At 39.5% G+C, this 26935-nt stretch overlaps 1 protein-coding gene across 4 annotated transcripts in view; it reads left to right on the top strand.

Annotated features, from left to right (window-relative positions):
* Positions 1-279: 279 nt before the first annotated feature.
* pik3r1 (phosphoinositide-3-kinase, regulatory subunit 1 (alpha)) overlaps positions 280-26935 on the top strand; it is a 72726-nt gene continuing 46070 nt past the window's right edge. The window contains exons 1-2 of one of the 4 annotated variants that reach the window (XM_069938761.1): positions 280-445; positions 2141-2819. In XM_069938761.1, the coding sequence (XP_069794862.1) occupies positions 2489-2819 (331 nt within the window). In that variant the 5' untranslated portion in view covers positions 280-445; positions 2141-2488. The other 3 variants (XM_069938787.1, XM_069938777.1, XM_069938770.1) reach the window with 3 other exon arrangements.

The raw sequence follows: 26935 nt of genomic DNA, 5'->3' as shown, positions 1-26935 counted from the left end.
TCCACTGCGAGAGCCCATGATTGCAAGAGGCGCCTCCTGCAGCAAGAGAGGATTGGCACGAACAACGAGAGTTAAGGAATGCAGCATAATTAAAACATAACTTCATCCTTTTGGCCTCCTCGAGAGCCAGCGGTGCCAAGGACGAGTTGAGTGCCCGGTCACCCGACCCGTCCGGGTGATTGGCAGGCCGGGGAGCCCGGATCGTGATCGAAGCAGGCCAATGGGCGAGGAGGAAAGCGGAAGGGGTGCGTCGCTCGGAACAATACTCGCGCCTCGGGGAGGAGCCGCGCGGACTGGCGGCTGAGGGCTCTCGGGCTGGTCAGAGCGCGCGATCGGCGGCGGGCGGGCCGGTCCAGTCCAGTCCAGTCCAGTCCAGTCCAGTCCAGTCCAGTGCAGTCCAGTCCAGTCCAGTCGAGAGCAGACCGGGAGGGCTTCAGTCCAGCAGGTAAACGGCCGCGCGCTCCTATCGAAAAGTACGGCGCTGATGAAGGGAGGCGGATTGTCGGGGAGGACGGAGCGCGGCTTGGGCCGCGGGTCGGTTCTCAGCGCGGCGGGCTGGACCGTGGTCGGGGCCCGGTTGAATGGACGACGGGGGCCCGGGGAGGGGAGGGGTAACGACTTGCTTCTGCGGAGGCAACTCCTGCGGGAAGTCCCTCTTTCGGGAATACGTGGAATCCGCCGAGAGCCACGAATTCACCGCCTTATCCCGTTCTCCAGTGTGAATGGCCCATTTAACGTGGCTCCAAGGTGGACTTGATCATCCTCCGTCTTTTCACTGCGTTCTCAATTCCACAACAGCTGTCCTTTAATTTTTTTTTTGCAAAATTATCGGAACGCGATCGATTAACCGTACGGCGACCGCGACATTAATACGGTTTACAGGGATTGTTATTGCGGATTCGTCGACCACAAATCCGCGGTTGATTTAAATTAACTTGTCCATCAGGAATAGGATACAGTAAACCATCTGGGGGGGGGGGTGCCAAAATTACTGTCTTCGGGTTAAGGCTTTGTTTTAGAAAAAGAACAGCTCTCACTGTTCTCGCTTCGGTTGGAGTTGAGCTCCTGAGATGAGACTACACCAATCTGACCCAAAAGAAAACCAAATGGCTTTGAGATTAAATTTGGTAAAAGGTGATTCATGATTTCCCTGTATCCCCTCCTGTAAGTGTAAGACCACCTTTTTTTTTGCCCCCAAATACATTGAATGTTTCAACTTTATGGAGTAATCAAATCCACATGAAATTTTCATGTCCTCCACAAATTTGCAAATCATACCTTCAATGTCCACATCAGACAGGTGAACCTTCATCACTGTCCTGAACCTCTATTGTCAGGAGACCTCCAGTTCCAATTTGCAAATTTCCTTGCAAGCAAGTGCTGGGCATCCGACATAAAAACGGGAATTCTGGAAGTAGATGAATGGCCACTTATTTTTCTTTCTCTGCAGATGCTGCCTTATCTGCTGAGTATTTCTAACATTTTCTGTGCTTTTATTTTGTTTCAGGCTTGCTCTATTTTAAGGCCTTGGCATTGAAGATTGGATTCAGTTTAACAAATTGATTGTAGTGATTTCGTTGCTTTTCCACATTGAACTTGTTCTTGGTTCTGTGTTAGCATGGATGATCAATTCCAATGATACTGGCTTTCAGTGATGTTCATTTTTATACACCCCATTCACTTTCTGTCTGTCATAATGTGAATTTGCATTTGGAATAATATCCCATGATGAACTTTCTTTGGGATTGGTATTACCCCAGGGCATGCAAAATATATATATATTTTTTTTTGGAAAAGCATCATTTCAAATTTGGTAATAATATGAAGCTAGCACCTTGTAATTTTGTAGTATTTTCCACTGGTTCCTGCTGTGGTGCATTCTTGCATGGCTGCCAATTGATTCTCCTTTTAATAACTGAGCAATATCATAAGGTTTGATTGTATCTTAAACCAGTTTTATTTGGTTAAAAACTACAACTTCCTTCATTTGATCTAAAACTTCAAATATGCAAATTCTGCATTTGGACAAACTATTTTTGGGTGAACGATAAGTTCATTGTTATTAATTAGTCCATTGTATAAGAAATGGGGTGATAAATTAGTTCTATTTTTTAAATAAAACATTCATTTTCCCTTTTAGGTCAGAACTCGTCAAAGGCCAGTGGTGGATGCAGCTTGATGTGGATCAAATAACTTGGATTGAAGAACTGAAGAGATACTTCAAATAACACACTTCAGGAATTTTTCCAGAGTCTGCCGAACCCTTTAAGAAGAATAGTGGTATTTCTTTTTGAAAAAGTGGCGTTGCAAATTTTAATGGAAGAGGTACCATGTAGTAGAAGAGACTTTTGATTAAGCCAGCCACTATTGGCAAATACTTCATTGAATCAATTCAATTTATCTTGAAAAATTTGTTTTCAATTTTATCACCTGGTGTGCACATAAAGGCTGCAACTTTGCATGTTTTGCATAAATAACTGCAGAGAAAATGAGTGCAGATGGATATCAATATCGAGCTCTGTATGAATACAAAAAGGAAAGAGATGAAGACATTGATTTGCATACTGGTGATGTACTGATTGTTACTAAAAATACCCTGTTAGCCCTGGGTTTCAGCGAGGGAGATGAGACAAGACCGGAGGAGATTGGCTGGCTCACTGGCATAAACGAAACTACACAAGAAAGGGGAGATTTTCCAGGAACTTATGTAGAATTCTACGGTCGCAGGAAAATTTCGCCACCAACACCAAAGCCACGTCCTCCCAGGCCATTGCCTGTTGCTCCAAATCCGTTGAGACCTGAAGATGTTGATCATCAAGGTTAGTCCTTTCAGTAAAATTCGAGACACCAGGCTGGGATGATTAATGGGAGAGGGGTTGTCTGAATTCAAAATAGTTAAGCATGTAACAGTTAAGGAACAGTTTTGGAAAAAGGAAAATTCCATAGATTAATTTACTGTACAATTGTAACAAAGTTAAAGCAACAACATGGTTTAGAAATTCTGTTCACTGAATTAAAAAAAATAAAATGTGCTGTGTTTGTTTTTCAGTAGGGTATTTGCACATTGATCTGTAGGTTTATAAAAATGTCAGTGAACTCATTGTAAAATTGCCAATGTAAATTTGCTTTGCTCTTCATTTGAAGGTTGTGATTTCTGCTGGAATAGAATTAGTTTCATGCTAGCAGACCTTTGAACAACTGCAATAGGGCCTTTGAGGAGTACTATGCATAGTTTTGATCTACTTGTCTGAAAGATTTCGAACAGCACAGGAACAGACCCTTTGGCCCAATATGTCTGTGCCATACATGATGCCCAAATGAAATTAAAACTACTTTTAAGTACTTGTCCTTGAATATGTGTCATTTTTACACATATTTGCTGCAGAAGGAATTCCAGATTTGGCAGGTATGATCTGAGGAAAGATAGTTATCAGGGCCTGTGTTCTCCAGAGTTTAGTAGAATGAATGGAGATCTCATTGGATAAAACAACATTCTTGCAACTCTTGACAGGCTCAAAATGAAGATTTCCTCCCTTCTTTCCCACCCCACCTCCTAGCCTGGTTGTGAAGCTGGAACCAGGGATCACTGTCAAAATGAAGAAGGTAGCCATGGGGTTGTGATGAAGAGAAATTTCTTCACTGAGGATGGTGAATGCTTGACATTCTCTTATCTCTACGTCCGTGGAGGCTCGTTCAAAACCGATAAGGAATTGAGGGGTATGGGGTTTCAGGAAAATTGTATTGTGTTAGATCAGTTTATAAATAGTGGAGCCTGCTCAAACAGCATATTCACTCTCTTGCGTTTAATGTCGGTTGCCATTTTTTAATTTTAAATTTGACTATTTTGTGATTTTTTTTTCATGCAGAATTTGTTGAGAATTGGAGCATGTATACTGTTTTTCTTCTTTCCCCTGTGGCAAGACCAGTTTCACTCAGTGGCTGAGATTAATTGATTGAGGATGTATCTATCATTCATTTGCATGTATCGAATTGAGAAATGGAAGTCACATTAGTGGTAGAAGCTCAAGGAAATAAGTTACTGAGCAAATGTTTAAGCTTTCAACCACTCGATAATTACAAAGAACGGTAAAATGTTAATACAAATTTGAAAATCTCTTCAGTGTTCTATATTTGTTTGGTAAGCTTTGCCATTCATCTTGATCACTGTGTTATTCTTGATGATTGAATGCACTATCCACAGGTTAAGTTTGTAGTCCTGGTTTTGCATCGTGGTCATGCTCAATATCTATATCTTAGTTAAAAAATTTTTAGCTTTATTGCATTGTTGAATTTGACCCTCTAAACTTTCTTTCTCTTAAGCCTATGTGCTCTTGCATACCCCCACTGGGCAGAAAAAAAAAAATCCTTGCTATCTTAATATTGTAGACCTTATCAGGTCATCCCCAGAAACCTTCATTCCAGGGAAACCGATCATGTCTATCTGCTCTCTGACTGGTTTGAAGCATTTCAGTTGTACAATGTCCCCAGCACCCTCTCATTATAATCAATTTTCCAATAGTGTGGGACTACAATTGTTTTTAATACTTCAGGCGTGACCAAAACAAGGTTTAGTTATATTATGCTGTTTTCACCAACTTCTCTACCTGTGCAATGAATGTCAAGTTATGCCAAGATCCCTCTGTTCATCAACATTCCCTTGGTCCCAAATATTCGTACTTTTGTGTGACCTTCTAGAATGCATTATTGTGCCCTTATCAAGGTTAAATTCTATTTGTAACTCATTTGCCCAACCTTTAATATGCTGTAGCCCAGGTCAGTCCTTCATTATCTATACCATAAATTTTCATGTCATCCAGAAATTTGCAAATCATACCTTCAATGTTCACATCATATGTATCTCACAGGTGAACCTGGTGGGGTGGTGGAAGCTGTGGGTTTGGAAGGTGAAATTGGTGTAGTTGAGAAAAGCATCTGTCAAGGATTTTGTAGATGGTAGACACTGCAGTAGCAAAGTTGCACAGGGAATGATGGATCAAGTATGAATCAAAAAAGCTGTGTTGATCCAGATGGTGTCAAACTTGACGTGAGTTGTTGGAGCTGCAAACATCCAGGTTTGGGCATTTGGCAATGCTACAATAGTTACTTACCGCCCCATGTCTGGTTATTTAACATAACAATTACAGCACGGAAACAGGCCATTAGGCCCTTCTAGTCCGCACCGAACCAAACACCCCTTTCTAGTCCCACCTCCCTGCACAATGCCCATAACCCTCCATCTTCTTCTCATCCATAGACCTGTCCAACCTTTTCTTAAATAATACAATTGACTCCGCCGCCACTATTTCTCCCGGAAGCTCATTCCACACGGCTACCACTCTCTGAGTAAAGAAGTTCCCCTCATGTTACCTCGAAACCTCTGCCCCTTAATTCTTAACTCATGTCCTCTTGTTTTAATCTTTCCTCCTCTTAACGGAAATAGTCTATCCACATCCACGTTGTCTATCCCTTTCATAATCTTAAATACTTCTATCAAATCCCCTCTCAACCTTCTACGCTCCAAAGAATAAAGACCTAATCTGTCCAATCTCTCCCTATACTCTAGATGCTTAAACCCAGGTAACATTCTGGTAAACCTTCTCTGCACTCTCCAAATTAGGCCGCACCAACGTCTTATACAATCTCAACATCACCTCCCAACTCCTATATTCCATGCAATGATTGATAAAGGTCAGCATACTAAAAGCCTTCTTCACCACCCTATTCACGTGAGTTTCTACCTTCTATCCAAGTCTGGTTGCATGCAGGCAGGGGCTACTTCATTTGTTGAGAAATTTCAAATGGAGTTGCAGGGTGTGCTCATCAGTGAGCATCCCCACTACTTGTGAAAAAGAATAAGAGTCATTGAAGCTGTTGATGGTAAGCCTATCCTAAAGAACTTGTGCAGCAATGAACAAGATTTAAGAATATTGAAGTCATCGGACTATCTTCCCCTTGATGCCTGTTGATAATTTTCCTTGATGCTACATAGTCAAGTTTTGCCTTAAAGTTATAGACTAGTAATGACTCGCCCTCTGGGATTCTGTTCTGGTCCATGCTTCATCAGAGATTGAGATTTGGTGCCAAACTGGACATCAGTGAACAATCTATTAATAGTAGTTACTGGGGAACTATTATAGCGCAAGCGACTGACTTCTAATCCAGTGCTGTCTGTAAGGAGTTTGAATGTGTTTTCTCTGTGTTGCAATTTCCTCTTGTCTTTCAAAATTGTACAAGTTTGTATGTTAATTGGTGTATTTGGACAGCGTGGGCCAGAGGAGCCTGTTGTTGTGCTATCTCTATTTTTTAAGTGGACATCTGGCAGCAAATGTTATCTACTCTTTAAGAATATAAACATCTAAAATATATGAATGCTATTTTGGTTCATCTTGAAGAATGATCTCTTAGAAAGTTCTATTTCTTTGGTCTTGAAACTCTTGAAAAATTAGTTTAAAATAGTTTTTTCTTAAACTTGCAGTCTAAAGTGAAATGTTGGGTTTCCTGATTTTTAAGGAAAAAAACTTTCCATTCAAAATGCTTGTCTTTAAATAAATAATGCCAGTCTTTCAAGCTAAAGTTGGATTTGTAACAAAGAATTGAGTGCATGCTCAATGGTGGTAAATTTAAGGCTTGATTTTAATCACGGCACTGGATGTTAACTGAAATACAACTTTTGCCAAAAATTCTGTTTGCCAAGTCACAGCCAGATTAAAAGTGAATGTGTACGTAATAGTTAAGGAACACCTTCCCATATCCTTATTGCTGCATTAAAAAGAATGAATACACTTAATAGAATCAGATTAGGTTTTCTGCTTTGAGTTGGAAATTTATTGCATCTCAGCTTGGTTTGAACAATTAAGTTTTTGAAGATACTTTATGGAGACTGCTAATCTTTACTGTTCAGTATATGGCTTGAATTTTTTTGGATGTGGTGACAAAAACTATTATACTGCAAAACAGTAAGACTAGAGTAAACATTTAAAACACATGGGATTTGTGTTGCTGAGCTATAATTGAAAACTGGTAGAGTAGACATGGTACTTCCACTTATTCTGAAGAGCAGAATGTGAATGAATATAATGTAGACACAGAAATAAAATGAAAAATTCAGAAGTATTGTATATTGTGAAAATATGCAACTTGTTATTTTTCGCACATATGGAGATGATTAGTAGAGATGAATTTAGAGAAATGCCTAAGCATGTAAGTGTGAAGGAAGAAGGGTTAAATCTAACATCAAAGTACCTCCCAAACCTGTAACCTATACCATCACCAAGGATGAGTCACAGCACACAGCAAATCCACTAATGGCGGGTTCTCCATGGTGAGAATCAGTCATGAAATTTGGTGTTTGGCGGCAGCGTCATAGTGCAAACGTACATATAATCATCCGATTTATAAAAAAATAATAATAATAATATTGCATGTAAAATAAGACAGTGTCTTTGGTTTATTGATTATTCATAAACCTGATGGCAGCAGGGAAGATACTGTCTTTGTGCCACTGAATGCTTGTCATTAGGCTCCTGTACCTTTTTCCCCAGCGGTAGCAGAGTGAAGAGGGCAAGGCCTGGGTGGTTGGGATAGAGGCTGCTTTTTTTTTTAAAAGACACCACCTCATGTAGATATCCTCGATAGAGCCCTGCATGGAAATATAGTGCCAATTTTTTGTCTCTGGCTCTAAATCCTAAAACTGATTTTTTTTTTCCCCTCACATCCTACTTCAATCCCCCACCACCCAAACAATAGAGTAAGTTCCCCTTCATTAGATCATGATTCACAAAGGAGATTCATCATCACCTCATGAGAGTGTTTAATTATGAACCAGTAAATACTAACTAGCTTCACCCACACTAATGAACAAAACAAATTTAGCACGTTTGTTGGATATCAAAGCAAGGGCTGTGGTTTTTGCTATCTTGTAGGCAAGACTTGTTCTAACTCATTTTGATGGGCACATCTGACAAAAGTTGTGGAGGGGAGGGAGTCTTAACATGCCTCTGGTATGGGGTTTGGGGGGGTGTGCGGTGCAGGATAATAGCAGGTTTGTTTTATCAGGAAGTTTCAGTTTTTCGTTTTTGTGCTAAAGTCTAAACTTGCAGTTACTTATGGGGAAAAAAAATGTCAAATTCCATCCAGGTCTGCTGTTAAAATTTATTCCATTAATTCTTTACTCATTAATTCTTCATTCAATACATGGTTAAAATATTTTCATTTAAGAAAATTGTTTGCAATATTGTAAAATTATTTGCAGAATTTTGCAAATGGTTAATATGTTAACTTTAAGCGTGTGGAAAAGATTTAAGTTTTTATTCTAGTTCATTTGATTTGTTATTGCAAGTTTACCTCAATCCTTTTGTCGTCCACCTCTAGCAATTTTATTCCATTCTTGTTGTCCTGTCGGCTATCGTAGCATATTTTACCCCCTCAATTGAATGTGAAAATTCTTAAGTTGATACTGGTTATTTTTGGCATTCTGGCCATTATTTATCTTAATCTAACTTTATGACATTAATTTGCTGCATTTGTGGGAGTTTATTACATGCAAATTTGGCAGCTATTTAATGCAGTGAGATTTGAAATATTTAATTGGCTCTAAGTGGGACACACAACTATTGCATGTGCCCGTGTTTTTCTTCCGCTTTCCCTTAAAGACGTGGTGGCTAATTGCTTTAACTGTTGTTAAGTTTTCTGGGCAATGAAGCTTCTCGTGAATTCTTTGTACAGAATCGTACAATTGTTGCAGGACAGTTCTTTTAAGTCTGTACTTGCTATTCAAAACCTGCTTCTTGTAAACACATCAAATGTAATAATTTACCGGTAGTACCTCAGCCAAAATCTCTGCCACTGCAAGATTGTTTCTGTTTTGGTTTTTAATTTGTTCCTTTTTCCATTTGAATACCTTCTTGTCTAGCTTACAAGTGGAAATGTTATCTTTACATCCATAGAATTGGAAATACTGAATTGGATAACTGTTGAAAGAGGAGTATGGATCAGATGGAAAGTTGGGGAGAGCAATCTAGACAAGTGTGAGAATGCACATTGACAGGTTAAATTCTGGTAGGACCCCTCCAGTGTGAATGGCAAGGGCCTTAGTGTTAAAAGTACAGAAAGTGGGTACAAATCCAAAACTCTCTAAACATGGCGACTAATTAGATAGAATAGTGAAAATGTCAGTGCAGATTCAAGAATTTGAATAAGATTAGGTTTTTTCTCCCTGTTGAGGGGTGACCCAAGAGAGTCTTATAACATTTATGAGGGACATACTGTAGATACGATAATGGTAGTCTAGAAGACTGGATTAATTTAAAGGAGGTCGAAGGAGTAGGCTTCCTCCACAAAGAAGATGGTGAGTATGTGGAATGGGTTGCTAGAGGAGGTAGTAGAGGCAGATGCAACATTTAAAAGGTGTTTGGATGAATACTTGTGTAGTAAAGGTGTAGAGAAATGTAAGCCAGCTGATTTGGTGCAGATGGAGAGGAAGATGAGATGTGCAGAAAGAACCACTGTGCAGTAGGTTTCTATGATTTGATATGTTTTGACTGTCTGTAATGTGACTGAAAGGCTGCTGTTGAAGGATATCAGCTTCTGTTTGAGTGGTGGCATGGATACATTCCAGATCATCTATCATAGTAACAAATCCACAGCGATGCCACCTCAATGGCTCTACACAAAGCCCTGGAACACCTGGGCAGTTGAGATGCATTCATCAGGTTGCTCTTTATTAATTACAGTTCAGCATTTGCCATCATTCCCTCAAAACTAATAAGCAAAATCCAAAATCTGAGACTGAAGTGAGGATTGGTAAGAACATCTCCACAATCTCCATCAGTACCGGAGCACCACAGGGCTGCGTTCTTATCCCCCTGCTCTGCTCACTTTACACTGACAACTGTGTAGCTCAATACGATAATAACACCATCTTCAAATGTGCTGACGGTACCACAGTAATGGGTTGTATAAAGAAAGATGATGAGTCAACATACAGGAGGGAGACTGAAAACTTAACTGAATGGTGCATCAACAGCAACCTTACACTCAATATCACCAACTAAGGAGCTGATTGTTGACTTCAGGAAGGGAAAACCAGAGATATACCAGTGATCATTGGGGGATCAGAGGTGAAGAGGGTGAGCAAATTTAAGTTCTTGGGAGCCACTATTATCTCGGAGGATCTTTCCTGGACCCAACACAGAAATGGCATGATGAAGAAAACACGTCAGAGCCTCTACTTCTTCAGGAGTTTGCAGGGGTTTGGTGTGACACCAAAAACCCTGGCAAATTTCTTCAGAAGTGTGGTGGAAAGGGTGCTGACCAGCTGAACTATGGTCTGGTATGGGGACCCCAGTATCCATGAGCGTAAAGACCCCAGTATCCATGAGCGTAAAGACCCCAGTATCCATGAGCGTAAAGACCCCAGTATCCATGAGCGTAAAGACCCCAGTATCCATGAGCGTAAAGACCCCAGTATCCATGAGCGTAAAGACCCCAGTATCCATGAGCGTAAAGACCCCAGTATCCATGAGCGTAAAGACCCCAGTATCCATGAGCGTAAAGACCCCAGTATCCATGAGCGTAAAGACCCCAGCATCCATGAGCGTAAAGACCCCAGCATCCATGAGCGTAAAGACCCCAGCATCCATGAGCGTAAAGACCCCAGCATCCATGAGCGTAAAGACCCCAGCATCCATGAGCGTAAAGACCCCAGCATCCATGAGCGTAAAGACCCCAGCATCCATGAGCGTAAAGACCCCAGCATCCATGAGCGTAAAGACCCCAGCATCCATGAGCGTAAAGACCCCAGCATCCATGAGCGTAAAGACCCCAGCATCCATGAGCGTAAAGACCCCAGCATCCATGAGCGTAAAGACCCCAGCATCCATGAGCGTAAAGACCCCAGCATCCATGAGCGTAAAGACCCCAGCATCCATGAGCGTAAAGACCCCAGCATCCATGAGCGTAAAGACCCCAGCATCCATGAGCGTAAAGACCCCAGCATCCATGAGCGTAAAGACCCCAGCATCCATGAGCGTAAAGACCCCAGCATCCATGAGCGTAAAGACCCCAGCATCCATGAGCGTAAAGACCCCAGCATCCATGAGCGTAAAGACCCCAGCATCCATGAGCGTAAAGACCCCAGCATCCATGAGCGTAAAGACCCCAGCATCCATGAGCGTAAAGACCCCAGCATCCATGAGCGTAAAGACCCCAGCATCCATGAGCGTAAAGACCCCAGCATCCATGAGCGTAAAGACCCCAGCATCCATGAGCGTAAAGACCCCAGCATCCATGAGCGTAAAGACCCCAGCATCCATGAGCGTAAAGACCCCAGCATCCATGAGCGTAAAGACCCCAGCATCCATGAGCGTAAAGACCCCAGCATCCATGAGCGTAAAGACCCCAGCATCCATGAGCGTAAAGACCCCAGCATCCATGAGCGTAAAGACCCCAGCATCCATGAGCGTAAAGACCCCAGCATCCATGAGCGTAAAGACCCCAGCATCCATGAGCGTAAAGACCCCAGCATCCATGAGCGTAAAGACCCCAGCATCCATGAGCGTAAAGACCCCAGCATCCATGAGCGTAAAGACCCCAGCATCCATGAGCGTAAAGACCCCAGCATCCATGAGCGTAAAGACCCCAGCATCCATGAGCGTAAAGACCCCAGCATCCATGAGCGTAAAGTAAAAGTAGTGGACATCACAGGCAAAACCATCCCCACTATCTAGTGGTAATTCTGCCACACCCTCAGGATGAAAGAATCTCAAGGTTGTAGGTAATGTTATGTATGTACTCTGACAATAAATCTGAGCATCTACAGGGAATGCTGCTGTTGGAGAGCAGCAGAAATCATCAAGGATTCACATCACCCAGCATATGCTCTTTTCTTGCTGCTACCATCAGGAAAGAGGTATACATTGCCACAAAATTCATACCACCTGTTTCTGTTTTGGTTTTTAATTTGTTCCTTTTTCCATTTTAATACCTTCTTGTCTAGCTTACAAGTGGAAATGTTATCTTTGCATCCATAGAATTGGAAATACTCCATGAGTTGTTGATAACTGTTGCTATCTAAAGATAAAGAGGAGTATGGATCAGATGGAAAATTGGGGAGAGCAACTAGCCCTAGCTGCTACCCCTCCACCATTAGACTTCTCAATATCAAACTCAGGGATTCATTTAAGGACTCTCGCATGTGCACTTTATTGATTTTTTTTCTCTATATATTCTCTCTGTATTGCAGTTTGTTTCCATTTGTTATCTGTTTATAGTTCATTATTTGTTTACATGTATATTCTATTTAGGTATTTTTGCACAAGCCTTGGCTGTAGAAAAAAGAATCTCAGGGTTGTATGTGATGTCGTGTACAGTACAATTCCAGTTATCCAAAATGGTTGGGACTATCAGATAAACGTATTTTTGGAGAACTGGTCATTTTTTAAAATAGCCAAATAGCAACAGCAATCACATGTAACAGTGTTTAAACAACAAAAAAACAGCAAGGTAAGACTTTAAAGTATTAAAATAATGTTTAATTCTTGCCAAAATAAATGCTGGCCGCCACCGCACAGGTGGCACCTCCTGATCGTGCTGCTGCCGGGAGCCAAGGTCCCCGGTCAGTCAGTTTGGCTCCAAACAAATTTCAGATCCATGAGGATTCTGGAGAATCCAATAAATGAGTGTAATTCTTGTATGATTATTTCAAGCAGAATTCGATCATTTCTCTAAATGCAGTAGAAATTCTGCAATCTAAAGTCTAGCATCTGTCATTTGATACTTCATGCCTGCAATTTGCATTGTTAGTGTTTCCAAAAGTCATTTAAATATTTGTCTACTGTTTTTACTGTTTTAATAATTTCAGAATGGAGAATCCAACCTCTAAATTAAACTTAAGTTTCATTAAAACCACTGATTTCAAATTTAGTTTATCAATCTAAATGTTAAAGTATTTCATATTGCATTTAATGGTTTTGCTTAAAAGATGGAATAATTGGTATTTTTCATAATTTTTATTGAATTTAATGTAATAGTACATACATAAAGAAATGATGCATAAAACTAATAAAACTGTAATAGAGCAGACAATCACAAGCCCCTTTTCCACTGGCACCCTGTCCCAGGAATTAGCTGGAATTTACTGGGACAGGGTCCAGTGGAAAAGGAGTACTACCTGAATGCCAGTATCAAGTGAAGTCATTTCACGCTGGGGTTTAACCGCCTCGACCCCCTACTCGTATCTCTAGCATTTGCTGATGCCGGCGTGCTGATAAAACCAGTGGAAAAGGGACAGCAGAAAGACACCTGTTTCCAATTAAAGGTAGAACACTCTGATCCCCAGGGATGAGTTGTGTTCTGTGGAAAAGCAATTAGTGTCCCTCTTAAGGGTGGCCCAGTGGAAAGGGCCCAAAGGGCTTCCTTTTTCCGGGACACAGCACAGCCAATTAACTGGGATGCCAGTGGAAAAGAGGCTACAATATGTCAGAGGGGAAAAAATTCTTATGCAACAATATTATTCATAGGTAAATTGTAAAAAAAGAGAAAAAAAAAACAATATAATTAATCTAAACCCCCAAACCATTCCTAAGTTGTATGGCAATAAAGAAAAAAAAACTGCCAGTAGAAATAAAAAGAAATGCATAACACAAAAAGAAATGCATAACACAAAAAGAACCTGATTAAGATTCCTATTAAAGGCCATGAAAATAATTTTTTTAAAACCCTGAAGATTAGGAAAGTTTAAATTCAAGCCACTTATAGAATATTTGATATTTTAACAACACATTATTACTTGGGATATAAACCCTCTAACTTTTTGAGAAATTCCAACTTTCAAAATGACTTTGACTTCACAGTTGACCTTGATGGGTGAATCACAATCTCTGATCTGCAGGATGGTACTTTCTTACTGCCACTATTTGTTATCCCTGCAAGATCTATATCTGTCCTGTCAGGCTGCTTACCATTGCATACTGCTTCATTTAGGACCATTGTCATTGTTGCCTTTGAGGAATGAAGGGATAAGCAACTGTCTTTGAAGAAGAATCTTGGTTGTCGTGTATTTTTCTGAATGTGGTTTTCATGAGTGTTTTTGAAACCCTGACATATTTCTACAGGTGTGTGGCAGGAGGTGTGCTGCCTGACTGTATCAAAGTCTAGTGTGGAGACACCAATACCCCTGGGTGTAAAGCCCCACAAAAGGTAGCCCAGGACATCACATGACTACCTTCCTTTTTCTCAAAATAGAGTGAATTCTGTTGGGGGTTGGTAGAAACTAGTTACACTTGTATTTTCATTGAAGAGAAAGGTTATATAAACTGAAAATCCTGTTGTCTGCATCTTAAAAACACACTGAATCCACTTCATCCATTACCTTGATAGTTGGCTGAATTGCATTAAAAAAATTTCAGTTAAATGAGAATATCTAAACAGTTGGAAATCCTCATTTATCCAAAAATTTTTCAGATCCGAACTGACCTCAAAGATTGACAAAAAAAATTCACTGGACATGAAATTAGAATGCCGATTGTCCTCATTTCAGGTAACTCCTTCCCCTCTCTTTCCATTTCTTCTTTACCTGCCCCTATTGACTTTCTCTCCAACTTGTGCTCAAACTATGTTCCACTGTCTCCCTGCTGCAAGCTGTCAGAAGAATCCCTTGTCCTGGCGACATCGAGGAGAGTGGTCTCCCTTGGCCTCACTGGTGTTCCCTCCCTCCCTTCCTTCCTCCTTGGCACACTGGAGCTCCCAACTCTGAAACTTCCCCTTGGCCTACTATTTCATATGCACACTGGGCTACCCAGCTTATGGGAAAATTTGGAGTCAGGACTTGGGCGTCAGGATTTCTGGTGACCGGGGAGACAGGAGCCCGCTGACTCGCCAGTGAGTGTTCCATTGGCCCTGGAAGCCTCCCTGGGGATCAGTGGCAGTGGTGGGAGCATATCGGGAATTGGTTGTGGCGGTTGAGATTGGCAGCGGCCAGCATTTTTTGGGTAAGAATTAAACATTAATGCTTAAAAAGTCTTTCTGTTGTTTAAACATTGATTTGCTGTTGCTACTGGGCTGTTGTTATATATTAAAAAAAATAATTATCTGACAAAAGGCCCAGTACCGACCATTTTGGATAATCAGGAGTTGTACTAACTTCAGTTACAAACTTCCTCACTAATTTCATAATTTTACTAGATTTGTTTTTTCTCCTGCTTGTTTTGCAGGGAAAGGGCATTGGGTATAGGAGCTGAGATGTCATGGTACAACTGTACAAGACATTGGTGAACCCTCACTTGAAATACTGGGTGCTGTTCTTGTTACCCAGCTTTGTGAGACATCACTAAGATGGAAAAGATGCAGAAAGAGCTTCCAAGAATATTGCCAGAGCTGACAGGATTGAATTACAAGGAGAGGCTGGATAAGTTGCAATGCTTTACCTTGGCATTTCAGACGGGGGGGGGGGGGGGGTCCTTTAGAAATGAATAAAATCATAAGATGAATAGACCTCTTTCTCATGGTAAAAGTCTAAAATTTGAAGGATTAAATTTAAGATGAGAGAAGAGGGTGGTGGGTATATGGAAAGAGCCAGAGGCAATGGTACAGTTGTAATGTTTTAGTTGTTTAGGTATCTAGATAGGAAAGGTTTGGAGAAATATTGGTGCCAATGCAATGTTTGGGTAGAAAATTTGCTTGGAATGGATATGTTGGGTAAACAGGCCTGTTTCCATACTGTAAAACTAACATTTTTAAAGTACTCTTGTATACTTGACACTATCCTGCACTCATTAAACATAACAGATATCTTCTGGTGCAGCCCTCACTCGAGAATGACAGCTATTGTTTGATGTTTGGAAGTTGGAAATGCAGATTGCTACAGAGCGTGGCCAGGAGATGGTTGATGAAATGGGTAGGTGGGTAGTTTGAAGCTTTTGCTGCTTACACAGGGCTTCTGAAGAATTCTCCAAGTTTACTGGAAGGATAAATTAATCTATCTGTGGGTCCTGTCTAATTCTAGCATCCCAAGCAAGGCCCTGATTACCAATGGCATCAAGGTTTTCATTGTTAAACAATGCTCCTGACCCACTAGGCTAAAGGTTTACAGCAGACAGTGGTGATATCGCACTTCAAGGAGGTTTTTTGTTCCATAGCAGAACTTGGAATGGCATCTTTTTCAGGAGGCTGAACATTGCTGACCCAGTGTAGCCAAATGATAACCCAGTACAGGATATAGCCAAACGAGTGACCAGGGCCATTGGAGATGTTAACATTAGACAGGACACTGAGATGGATTCATTTATTCTTGCTGTACATTTGGAGAATTCTGCAGATATTCTGTTGGTGGCATCTTTCCAGTGTTTTGGGTTGCTTGTATAGATAGCCCAGGTTTCAAAAGTTCTAAGAATTAGGATAATTTCTGTTCAAAAGACAATGAATACCAGGTTGGAGGTCTTGATTTTTAAATATCCCTTTACTCATTTGACCAGAGGCTGTGCTGGTGCACTGAAATTTGCCTTTTGCTGATTGGTACTTCCTAAGAATTGAGAAGTGGTACACATTTTCTAAGGTCTCATTGATAACTTTTATTGTGGAATGGCAATTCATGCAATGGAGGCCAGTTGGTAAAGGTACTTGATCTTGCAGGCCATTAAACTATTAAGCTACATGAGCTCATTGGCCAAAAGGCAAAAAAGTGCAAATACAGGCTATCTGAAATAAAAACACAAAACAGTGTAAATACCTAGTCAGGCAGACAGAATTTGAGGAGAGAGAAATGTTTATTGACATTATCCCTAGTTTGGTGAAAATTCATCAACCTAAAATGTTATGTTTGTTAGAGAAAGGTTTGGAGAGAGCAAAGAAAAAGATCTCTTAAATTTGAAGGGTGGGGATTGATATGATAAAGGTGGAATCCAAGAAAAGATGGATGATACAGCTTGTTCATTTGTGTAAGAATCCGGGTATTCTCTTAGTCAAGATTTATGTGTTAAGCCTCCTGAGTTTCTACCATATTCAGCATTTGTAAAGGACTCAACTTCTCATGACAGAATTAACATTTTAGGGTCATTTCAGTACTTCTACTTCCTCAGGAGTTTGCGGGAGGTTTGGCGCAACATTGGAAACCCTGGCAAATTTCAAGAGATGTGTGGTGGAAAGTGTGCATCAGTCTGATAGCCACAATGACTCTGTGCCTTGCATTCTGCCAGGCTCAGTGCCGTGGGACCTGGAGGGAGGGGTTTGTCCTCGGCAAGCACTCGTCTACAAGGCACCGTGTTCATCTTCGCTTGCGAAGGGATGGGCCATAGCTGGATGGATTTTTAATATAGAATGGGCATTATCTTCATGTAAGGAAGTGTTAATTATTGGCCTGCTCATTTAGAGTATTTTTAACCTCCCCATGCTTTAACGCGACTTTGGCAAGTTTAAAACCAGATGTAAAAGCAGGAAAGTGTGATTTGCATACTACCTTCATCAGTAGATATGAGCCAAAGTTAAAATGACAAATGGACATAAATAATATTGGGGGTGAAAAATTCCAGTTCTGTCAGGTTAATAGTTTAAAATCTGATTTGCTTTTTTGCAGTGCCATATTCTGATTTGTTTTTATACTCATTTCAAGAATTATTTCAGTTATCTTTGCCAATTAAAAATTGAGATCTGATTTGTGATAATTTTAGTTAGATAAGCTATTGTTCTTTTTCACAAAGGGATATAGCTGAAAAGGCACATTCTGATCTGAAGTTAATTAAAGCTTGTAAGTTGCTAAATCTTGCCCTGGAGGTAGAAATCTTTTTTTTAAGGTTGCACAAGTCAAAAAATATTAATACATTTATATCTGATTGTGAAAACTAGCGTAAAGTCCATCTCACTTCAAATTTGTAAGAACATTAAAAATTATTCTTTTATTGCTTCGGATATATGAATGTTAAAATTAGATTTGTAAGCTGCTAGCCAGCTTGGGCAGAGAATTGTTGAGAAGATATAGGACTGGAAAGCTGAAGAATGCCAGCTCACATTTGGTGGTTTCAAGTGGTGAACTTGAATTCAATAAACTTGAAGTATAGAGGCTACTATCTCCACACCGTCAAACAAAATCTGAAACATCTGTTTGACCTGAGTGTATTGTCTGAGATTGATAAGTAGGATGCTAATTACATTTGTAACTATTTCCTATTGCAAGAGGAACTCTTATAATACTCCCAATCCTAATAAGCACTTGGGCTAATTTTTGTAAATCAGATGTATAGAAAGATGGTGAATGTTAAAAATAAGCACTAAGGTGCTTGAATAATAAAACTGCTAGGATAATCTATCTTAGAGCAGGAATAATATTTTACAGATGTTGCAAAACTAGTTGGATTGCATTTGATCATGTTTGCAACTGGCACATTTACGTCAATTAAGGTAACAAATTTTTCATAATGAAATTCACAAATCATAGTTATTTGAGAAATGGGTATGAAAATTGATTCATGGAATTTAGGCACAGAAAAATAATGTGAAGAACTGAACTAATTTACCAAAGATGATGATTGCAGATTCAAGTGGGAGGTCACATAAGGGATTTGCTTTAGAAATTGCTAAGGCAATCTCTTCTATTGATATTTGTAGAATGATACTTAAAACAATGTAGCATTTCTCTTTGCCCTGGTATATTGACATTTTGGCTGAGAATGTGGCATGATTAAGTTTGCTGATTATACAAATTGGTAGAGTGGCCAGTGAAAAATGTCTAGGCTTACAACCGGATTTGGATCAGAAGGGAAAGTAGGTAATGACAGATCAAATTCAATTTGGACAAGTGGAAAGTGATGCAAACCAGGGCAGGACATCCACAGAGAATGATAGGGTTCGTGTTAGGGCTGTGGAGCAGATAGTTCCCTGATTGTGGCGACATGGTAGGCAAGGTGAAGAGGATATGTAGGATGCTTACTGATGGGTTAAAGTTAGGGTGACATTTCTTACAGATGTGAATAAGCTAGAGAGGGTACAAAAAATTCCTAAGGATGTTGCTGGGACTGCAGGGTTATTCATAAGAAAAGATTGGACAGGCCATGGTGTTTTGTCTGTGGCGAAACTTGCTTAGAGGTGATCTTGTAAAAGCTTATCAAATGGTCAGTCTTCTTCCCTAGATATGAAATCTAAAAGCTTGAAGTGAATAGAGAAAGATTTATAAGGGACTTGAGTGGCATCTCTTTCACAAACAGTTTTGGGTAAGCTGCTAAAGGAAGTGGGTACAATTATAATGTTTAAAGATATTTGGACAGGGTTAATGGATAGTGAAAATAGATGTAATGGATCAAATGCAGACAAATTGGACTCGAAGCACGAATTCATTTGCATTTCGAATCAAATCCACTGCACAGTGTTTGCAATGTGGTCTTCATTGGAGAAAAAAGTAGATGTCATGTACTCTGCAAACTTGATGCAGATAAGATGGAATATAGTCTAGTGGCTTGGTGCCAGGTCGCCAATTTCTCCCCTCTGTCAGCAAGACAAAGGAGCTTCGAGAAGAGGGATGGAACTCGCTCTTTTGCCTTCATTAATGATGCTGAAATGAAAATGGTAGTTTTGTTCTGAAGTGTAACTGTCTCCAATAACCTGTCCTCATCTGACCACTATGCAATTTTCACAAATTAATTTCAAATTGTGTTGTGTTTATTTGTTGTTTTTCATACCATAAACCTTGCAGTGTACAGTGAAAACGAGATAGGGTTTCTCTGGACTGTGGAGCTGGTTATTTACCTGGATAAATAACCTCAAATAATTTTTTATAAATAAAAACATATTACTTATTAAATAGCAGGTTACATATGCTAGCCCTGTGTGCCCGGAGTTTAGAAGGCTAACAGCTTTGGGGGGAAAAGCTGGCTCGTAACCTGGTCATGAGAGGCCTGAATTTTTCGGTACCCCTTCCTGTGTGGCAGGAGGGAGACAGATTGCAGGAGGGGTGCGTGGAATCCTTCACAATGTTTATGGTTTTATACTTGATAGAGTGAGAAGAGTTCATCCAGAAGCAGTCTACTTAAATCTAACATTCATAGAGCTCTACAAAGTAGAAAGGTGAGAGCACAATTTCAGTATAAAATTACAATGAGAAAGTCAAGGATAAAGGAAGTGCAACATGGCAGTGGGTGCACAATTTCGCACATTTGAACTTTCTCCCTGTAGGGAAGAGGTATGTCTTGTGGCTGATGGGTATGTCTGGCTACACCTTCACTTGGAAGCAGGAGACATCTATTGGGAGATGTGTTCCTCAACTTTTAGGGATACGCCTTTGAAAGTATCCTCAAGGAGCATCACTGAGGAGCAGTAACTACACTGCAACCACACTGTAGGGATCAATGAATGTAGCCTGGACCATGAACCTACCTCTCATCCATCATTAGAAAAGCATACATGTTAAAGGACCTGTCTCACCTTGCCACACTGTTCTCCCTCCTCTGGCAAGAGGATATTCATGAGTGTGAAATCATTCATTACTGCTGTGATTTCATAATTGTGCATATTTTCTTGCTAGCTTAAAGTAGTTCCAAACTGCCATCAGTTCATCTCATGCAACACCAGGGGATCTAACACTCTCAGCCACTGCTACACTACCATCAAGGATATCAACTGCTTCATTCTGTCCCTGCACATTGGAAAGTCGAACCTGTGCTTTTCCTTCCTTCAGCAGTAGAGAAGGCTGTTCTGAGATGGTATGGGGTTGCAGGAGTAGCTTTGTGACCAACGAGAGTTGGTAAACTAGTCCATGTTCAAGGACTCTGGCAGATCAGAATGAACATACAATAGTAGTTATCAACTTTATCAAGAAATGGATGGATGTGTCTACCTGGGTATATCCTAACCAGAAGCCATGGATGAACCAGGAGATCTGCAAAATGATGAAGACCAGATCTGTAGTGTTTAGATGAGCAATTCAGAGATGTACAAAAAGTCTAGGATTATCCTCCAGAAGGCTTTACCAATGCAAAATGGCAATATGAGACCAAGATGGAGACTCCAGATGAGCACCTGTGGCAGAGTTTGCGCACCTTCACGTCGTAAAGGCCAACCAGGCAGTATCATTAACTGTGATACATCTCTGCTGGATGAGTTTAATGTTTTCATTGTTCCCTTTAAAGAGAAAGCAATGATGCACCCAATAGCACATGGTGACTCTGTGCTCCCAGTTTCTGAGGCTGACCTGAAAATAACCTTGATAGTGAATTCTCAAAGCTTCTGGCCCCATCAGTGTATGTGGCTGAAGCCTGTACCAACCAACTGGCTGGAATTTTTGGAGACATTTTCAACCTCTCACTGGTCCTGCCTAATTGCTCCAAAATCATCCTTGCCTCCAATTAACATCTTTAACTTGCAGACCAGACTGGTCTTTTTAAAATCAATGGAGTTAGGGTAACTGGATCCAAAGTACTTAAATGTATTAATTAGATACACTTAGCAAATTCCACTCACCTAAGACTGCTTCAGTCAATGTTCAGAAAGTTAGTCTCCCAGTGATAGTGGCCTTTTCTTGCAGCTACCTACAATTTTCACAAAATCTGCTCTTCCAATTCCTGTGACTTATTTGCGAGCCATCAAAGTGATCATTTGTGTGTTTCTAAGTTGTACCTACATAGCTTCATATCTTCATATAATATATTCATTTTATTTCAACAGCTATCAGTCTCTTAAACCTCTCCTTGCTACCTTAATTGTATACTACTCAGCATTACAAAAATATTTTTATATTAAATCTGTATGGATATACAGGGGTAATTTAATGTATAGGTTCCCATAGGTGGCAAATATCAGGGGTTTTACTGTACTTTTGCAATTAAAAACAACTAGATGCCGGATGAATGTATTTTTCGGTGGTTTGAGATTGTGTGATTGGTAACTAACAGCGAAGCACACCAATTATAAACTTGCTTTTTTTTCCCTCTGTCTTTTTTGCCAGTTGCTTGAATTCTGGATAACTGGTTTTAGGTACTTGTTTGACTGCAACAAGTATGAATTTTGTGCAAATGAACATTATACTTGTGTTTAATAAACTCATTATCATTACACATTCAAGGATGGTTTCTTTCCTGCTCTGACCAGACTCCTGAAGGAACATTGCATTAAGATAATGTTCCTCTTGTTCTAACTGATCTTTCTCTGTAACTGTACTCTTTTCTGTGTTTCAACAAATTGTTAGATACCATGCAAAGCTAACCTTTTCACTTGATCTCACTACATGTTATAATAAACTTGAAATTGTATTCATCTGCTTGGGGACCCAAATTTCCAATTGCTTTTGCTTTGATACTCTCAGATTCTCACTCTGACCTATGGTTCAATGCGAGCTTGTGGAGCTGCATTTGGTCACACTGCAGCCTTGCAGTCTCCATATCAAACTCAGCTTTGTTCAACAGCTTTAACTGTTTTTAACTAAATGAGTCACCTGTAATATTTTCCTATCTATAATAAGTTTTTTTTCTCTGCTTGCATGGACCAACTGACCTGCGAAGAATTTCCTAGAACTCTGCATTTCACAGCTTTGCATGTTCTGTAATTTTCACTGTTAAACTACCCTGTTCAAACCTATTATTTAATTGCACCATGACAATACTGGCCCTGCCCTGTCAGAGCTGTTCCCTTTGTCTTTATTGAACTTCCCCCTGTTTGCAATTTGAAGCTAACTTATTTTCACCTTCCCATTTCTCACAGAGGATCCTTGGCTCGAAGTTCTCCTACAAATACGACTTAGCTGCTGAATGCTTCTGTATTTTCTGTTTTTATTTCAGATACTCCAGCATAAGCAGTTTTTTTTTTAAATTTTCATTAGGCAGTTGGCAAAGAATGGAACACCCCAAGGATGTGAATGGTGTGGTATGAATGCAACTGCTTGTTCCCTTTATTTTGAAGTTGACTTCAATGTGGCATTTGTGGAAGTAGTCTTGCTTGTATTTGTACATAATAATTCTCATCATTCATTAGAATAACTGAGCTATAAATTATCTAATGGTTTTGTGCTAAAACTATTTAGCATGTGATTTTATTTACTTTAAAATTTTTGGAGGGGAGAAATTGAAGTGCTATTGTTGGCAAAACCTATATCCAGAAAGAGTCAAAAGGATTGCAAATAAATATATACTGTATTTGACATGCTTTTGTAACATTTGACTGACTTAGAGACTTGACTGTCTTTTATTCTCAAAAATGCTTTGATCTTTTTCAAGAGGTGCAATAGGTTGCGCAAACTTCTGATAATTTCATAGCAAAGAACTCTTCTGAATTAGTGGAAATGTTAGATGCAGGCTATTTCTGTTTTTTTTGACAGTATATCTGTTGAAAATCAAAATTCTTGAGATGGCCAAAATGTGAGTCTCAATAAATGGACTCTGCAGTTTTTCACTGTCACCTGTCCTGTTCAGTCTGATCTGTCATTTAATAAGATCATGGTTGATCTGGCCATGGTCTCAGCTTCACACTTCCTTTTCACCATAACCCATATTTCCCCAATTATACAAAAATATATCTGTGTATTAACTACATTTAATGAGGTCTCTATTGCTTTCTTGGTCAGAGAATTCCATGGATTCGCCACTCTAGGGAAAGCAGTTCCTCTTCATCTCCAACCTAAATTTATATTCTTGAATCTACCAACTAGTTGTAGAATGTTTGTTCTAGTTTCACCTCCGAGTGGAAACTTCCGTCCCTCTATTTTGTCCCTTTTATAATTTGTTCCATAAAATTCCCTCTCATTTCTTATGAATTCTAGCGAATATAGTCCCAGGTGAGGCATCCCCTGAATCAGCCTGGTGATTCTCCACATTCTCTCTAAAGTCAGAACATCCTTTTTCAAGTAAGCAGACCAGAACTGTACTCAGTACTTCAGGTGTGACCTCACTAGTACCTTATACAGAGCAACAGAACCTTGTTCTAAAATTCAGTCCCTTTAACAATGAAGGCCAAAACATTGCATTTGCCTTTTTGATTAACTGCTGTACCTGCAAGCCAACCTTTTGTGATTCATTGACAAGCACCAAGTTCCTCTGCACAGCAATGTGCTGCAATCTTTCACAATTTAAATAATCTGATCGACTATTTTTCCTTCCAAAATGGATGACCTTGCACTTATCAATAATGCATTTCATCCACTAGACCCCTCCCCACTTGCTTAACCTAATTTCTTTGTAGACTCTCTGCATTTTCTGTAGATTGTTTTTTTTATTCAGTTCAGTGTTTTCAGAAAACTTAAAAACTTGATCCCTTCTTCTAAATCATTAATGTATATCGTGAATAGTGGGGGCCTGGCACCAACCTCTGTTGCCTGCAGAGAAATGTCCATTTATCCCAACTGTGCCTTTTGTTGGTTAACCAAACCTTTATTCATGCTAATATGTTACCCCCAACCCCATTCTTGTCTTGTGGATTAGCCTCTTGCATGGTACCAGTTCCTTTCTGAAAATCCAAGTTTACACTATCTAATTTTCCCCTCTATCCACTGTGATTATTGCATCTCAAAAGAACCCCAATAAATGTATCAAACACGACCTGCTCTTTGACCCAGTGCCTCTGTGGGCACCATCAACCATTTACAATAATCTTGCATCTCACTTTTTATTCTTGTCAACTCTCCCACTCATGCACTAAATGTATTTTACAGTGGCCAATTACAGTAACCTACCAAACCCTTTGGGGTGTTGGAGGAAAATTGAATATGTTGTGATAGAGTGTACAACCTCCACATAGTCAGCATCCAAGATTTTTTTTGGGACAGCAGGCCTGTTGGCTGCACCATGGTATCTTCCCTCCTTCTCTTTCACCCCCCTCTCCCCCCACAAACATTTTAATGCTGCTTCCACTGCCTTTGAACTTCATTCCAAAGCGCTCAACTCTCTGAATGCCCAACTCCTAATTCATCCCTTTGTAATTCATCTATGTTCTCTGTGTATAGTGACCAGTCATGTAATTTCATCAACTGGAAAAAGAATATCCTTGTTGCTGCAAATTATTTTCACAGAAGGAAAAGCTTTGGTTAGGAAAAGAATGATTACTCTTGGATGTGTGGGGTTAGTGTTGAATGGAAAAATAGGCATTTTAAAAAAAAAAAAAATAATACCAATTGATAGTCTTAATTCCCCCCCCCCCCCCACCCCAGCATTCCAATAGATGAATTATCACTTTTATAAGACTTCCAATCATAACTGGTTTTTAAATTTTTTTGTCAGAAATTGCTTTTTTAGGCGGGCACAATGTATATCTGTATAATGTGAACAAAGTGGTTTTGATGCTCAATAAATGTAGTTGAAAAAAATAGTTTTTGTGATATTTTGGATTGAAATAATGAAAAGTTTTTTTTTTAAAGACTCCTAATAGTTTGCTTATGTGAGAGCTGAATCCAGCTTATAAAACTTAATTGCATTGCTATGGAAAGAAGTGCTTGGCTAAAATATAGCAAGTATTTTTTTCCTCTGGAAAAGGGGCATCAGATCGTATCATCAAAAGACATCTGCAAGCACACCTACAAATGAGTCGAATAACTGTTTAATGCCAAGATTTTTTTCTTGTTTATAATTGAAGATATTGCTGTGAAATGGCTTGCCTGTAAATGACCCTGTTTTCAATTCTCTTGCTGAGATTATTAAGAACACTTGAAACTTCTGACTTTCTCATTTTAGAGTTGCTTGTCCACGTTTTGAGTTGTGTGAGTTGAATTTTTGGAAAGACTATCACACTATTGTCTCAAATGAAATACAAATTCTAAACTTTAACTTGAACAACTTGCTCTATATTTAAAAAAAAGATTTCAACTTGATGGGGGAATGAAATAAATCTAATTCTAAGATGTAAATTTATACTTGTGATGTAGAAAAATTTGTATACCTTGATCTAAATGTTGAGATCTAGTTTTACAGATAATTATAGATATTTACCACAATTACTAAATATTTGTATTACATTATAATACAAGCTGGTAAAATGAAACAAGTAAATAAAATATATTTTCAAAAGATAAACTTAATGTTTTAACAGCGAGTATTAACTGGCTTTGTTATTTTAATTTTTTTTTAAACTAGTGTATACTTTGGGATTGTTGATAGATATGGAATAAACAAATATAATTACAATTTAATCTTGGTTTTTATTTATATTGTGTAGCATTCATGCTATGTGAGCATGGAGAAGAACGACACACACACCAAAGCCTTGAAGTCGAGACTGGTTTATTGCACTGGTGGTCGCGTTTATATGGGCCCCAGGCTTAAGATATGACCATGGCTCAAAAAAAGAAAAATTCCACCAGTAGGTTTGGCTTTAGATGCAGAAAAAACATTTGATAGATTAGAATGGGACTATTTATTTAAAGTATTGAAGGTTTTTGGAATTCCAACAAATTTTATAAATTGGTTAAGAGCATTATATAATTCACAAAATGTTAGTTACAAATAGACAAATATCAAAACATTCCTCATTGGAAAGATCATATAGTCAGGGTTGTCCATTATCATGTTTTTTATTGTGTTAGCCATAGAGCCTTTAGCAAAGGTGATAATGAGATTAAAGGTTTTAAGATAGAAGATTGTGATGGGCCCAAAGGACCCCAACACCCAGCAGCAATAGAAATTCACCAAGACAAATGGTTACTTAAACTAAAGTTGCTTTAAATATGAAAACATCTAGTGTTGAAACTGAAAAGTGCAGTGTACATTGCAATTTATTATTTGAGACTATTTTAACAGGCCACTTAAAAATGGGCATCAGTCTACAATGGCCTGGGGGCCGTGGTTTAGCAGAACCAATCCAATCTGACTTTTTACTCTATATTGCTCTCAACCTTAATTGATGTTAGGTTTGGATTTCTGCAGGTCTGCCCTGTTCCAGGCTTTAAAATGATATCAGGGTGTACTTGGCTGAACCCCTAGTGAAATAGGAATGGTGACCACCATAAGATGTAGGAGCAGAAATAGGCCATTCGGCCCAT

The sequence above is a fragment of the Narcine bancroftii genome, chromosome 1 (assembly GCF_036971445.1).
Source record: "Narcine bancroftii isolate sNarBan1 chromosome 1, sNarBan1.hap1, whole genome shotgun sequence".
In the NCBI taxonomy this organism is placed as follows: domain Eukaryota; kingdom Metazoa; phylum Chordata; class Chondrichthyes; order Torpediniformes; family Narcinidae; genus Narcine; species Narcine bancroftii.
Note: the sequence above shows the minus strand (reverse complement) of the source record. Positions and strands in the feature narration are given on the sequence as shown.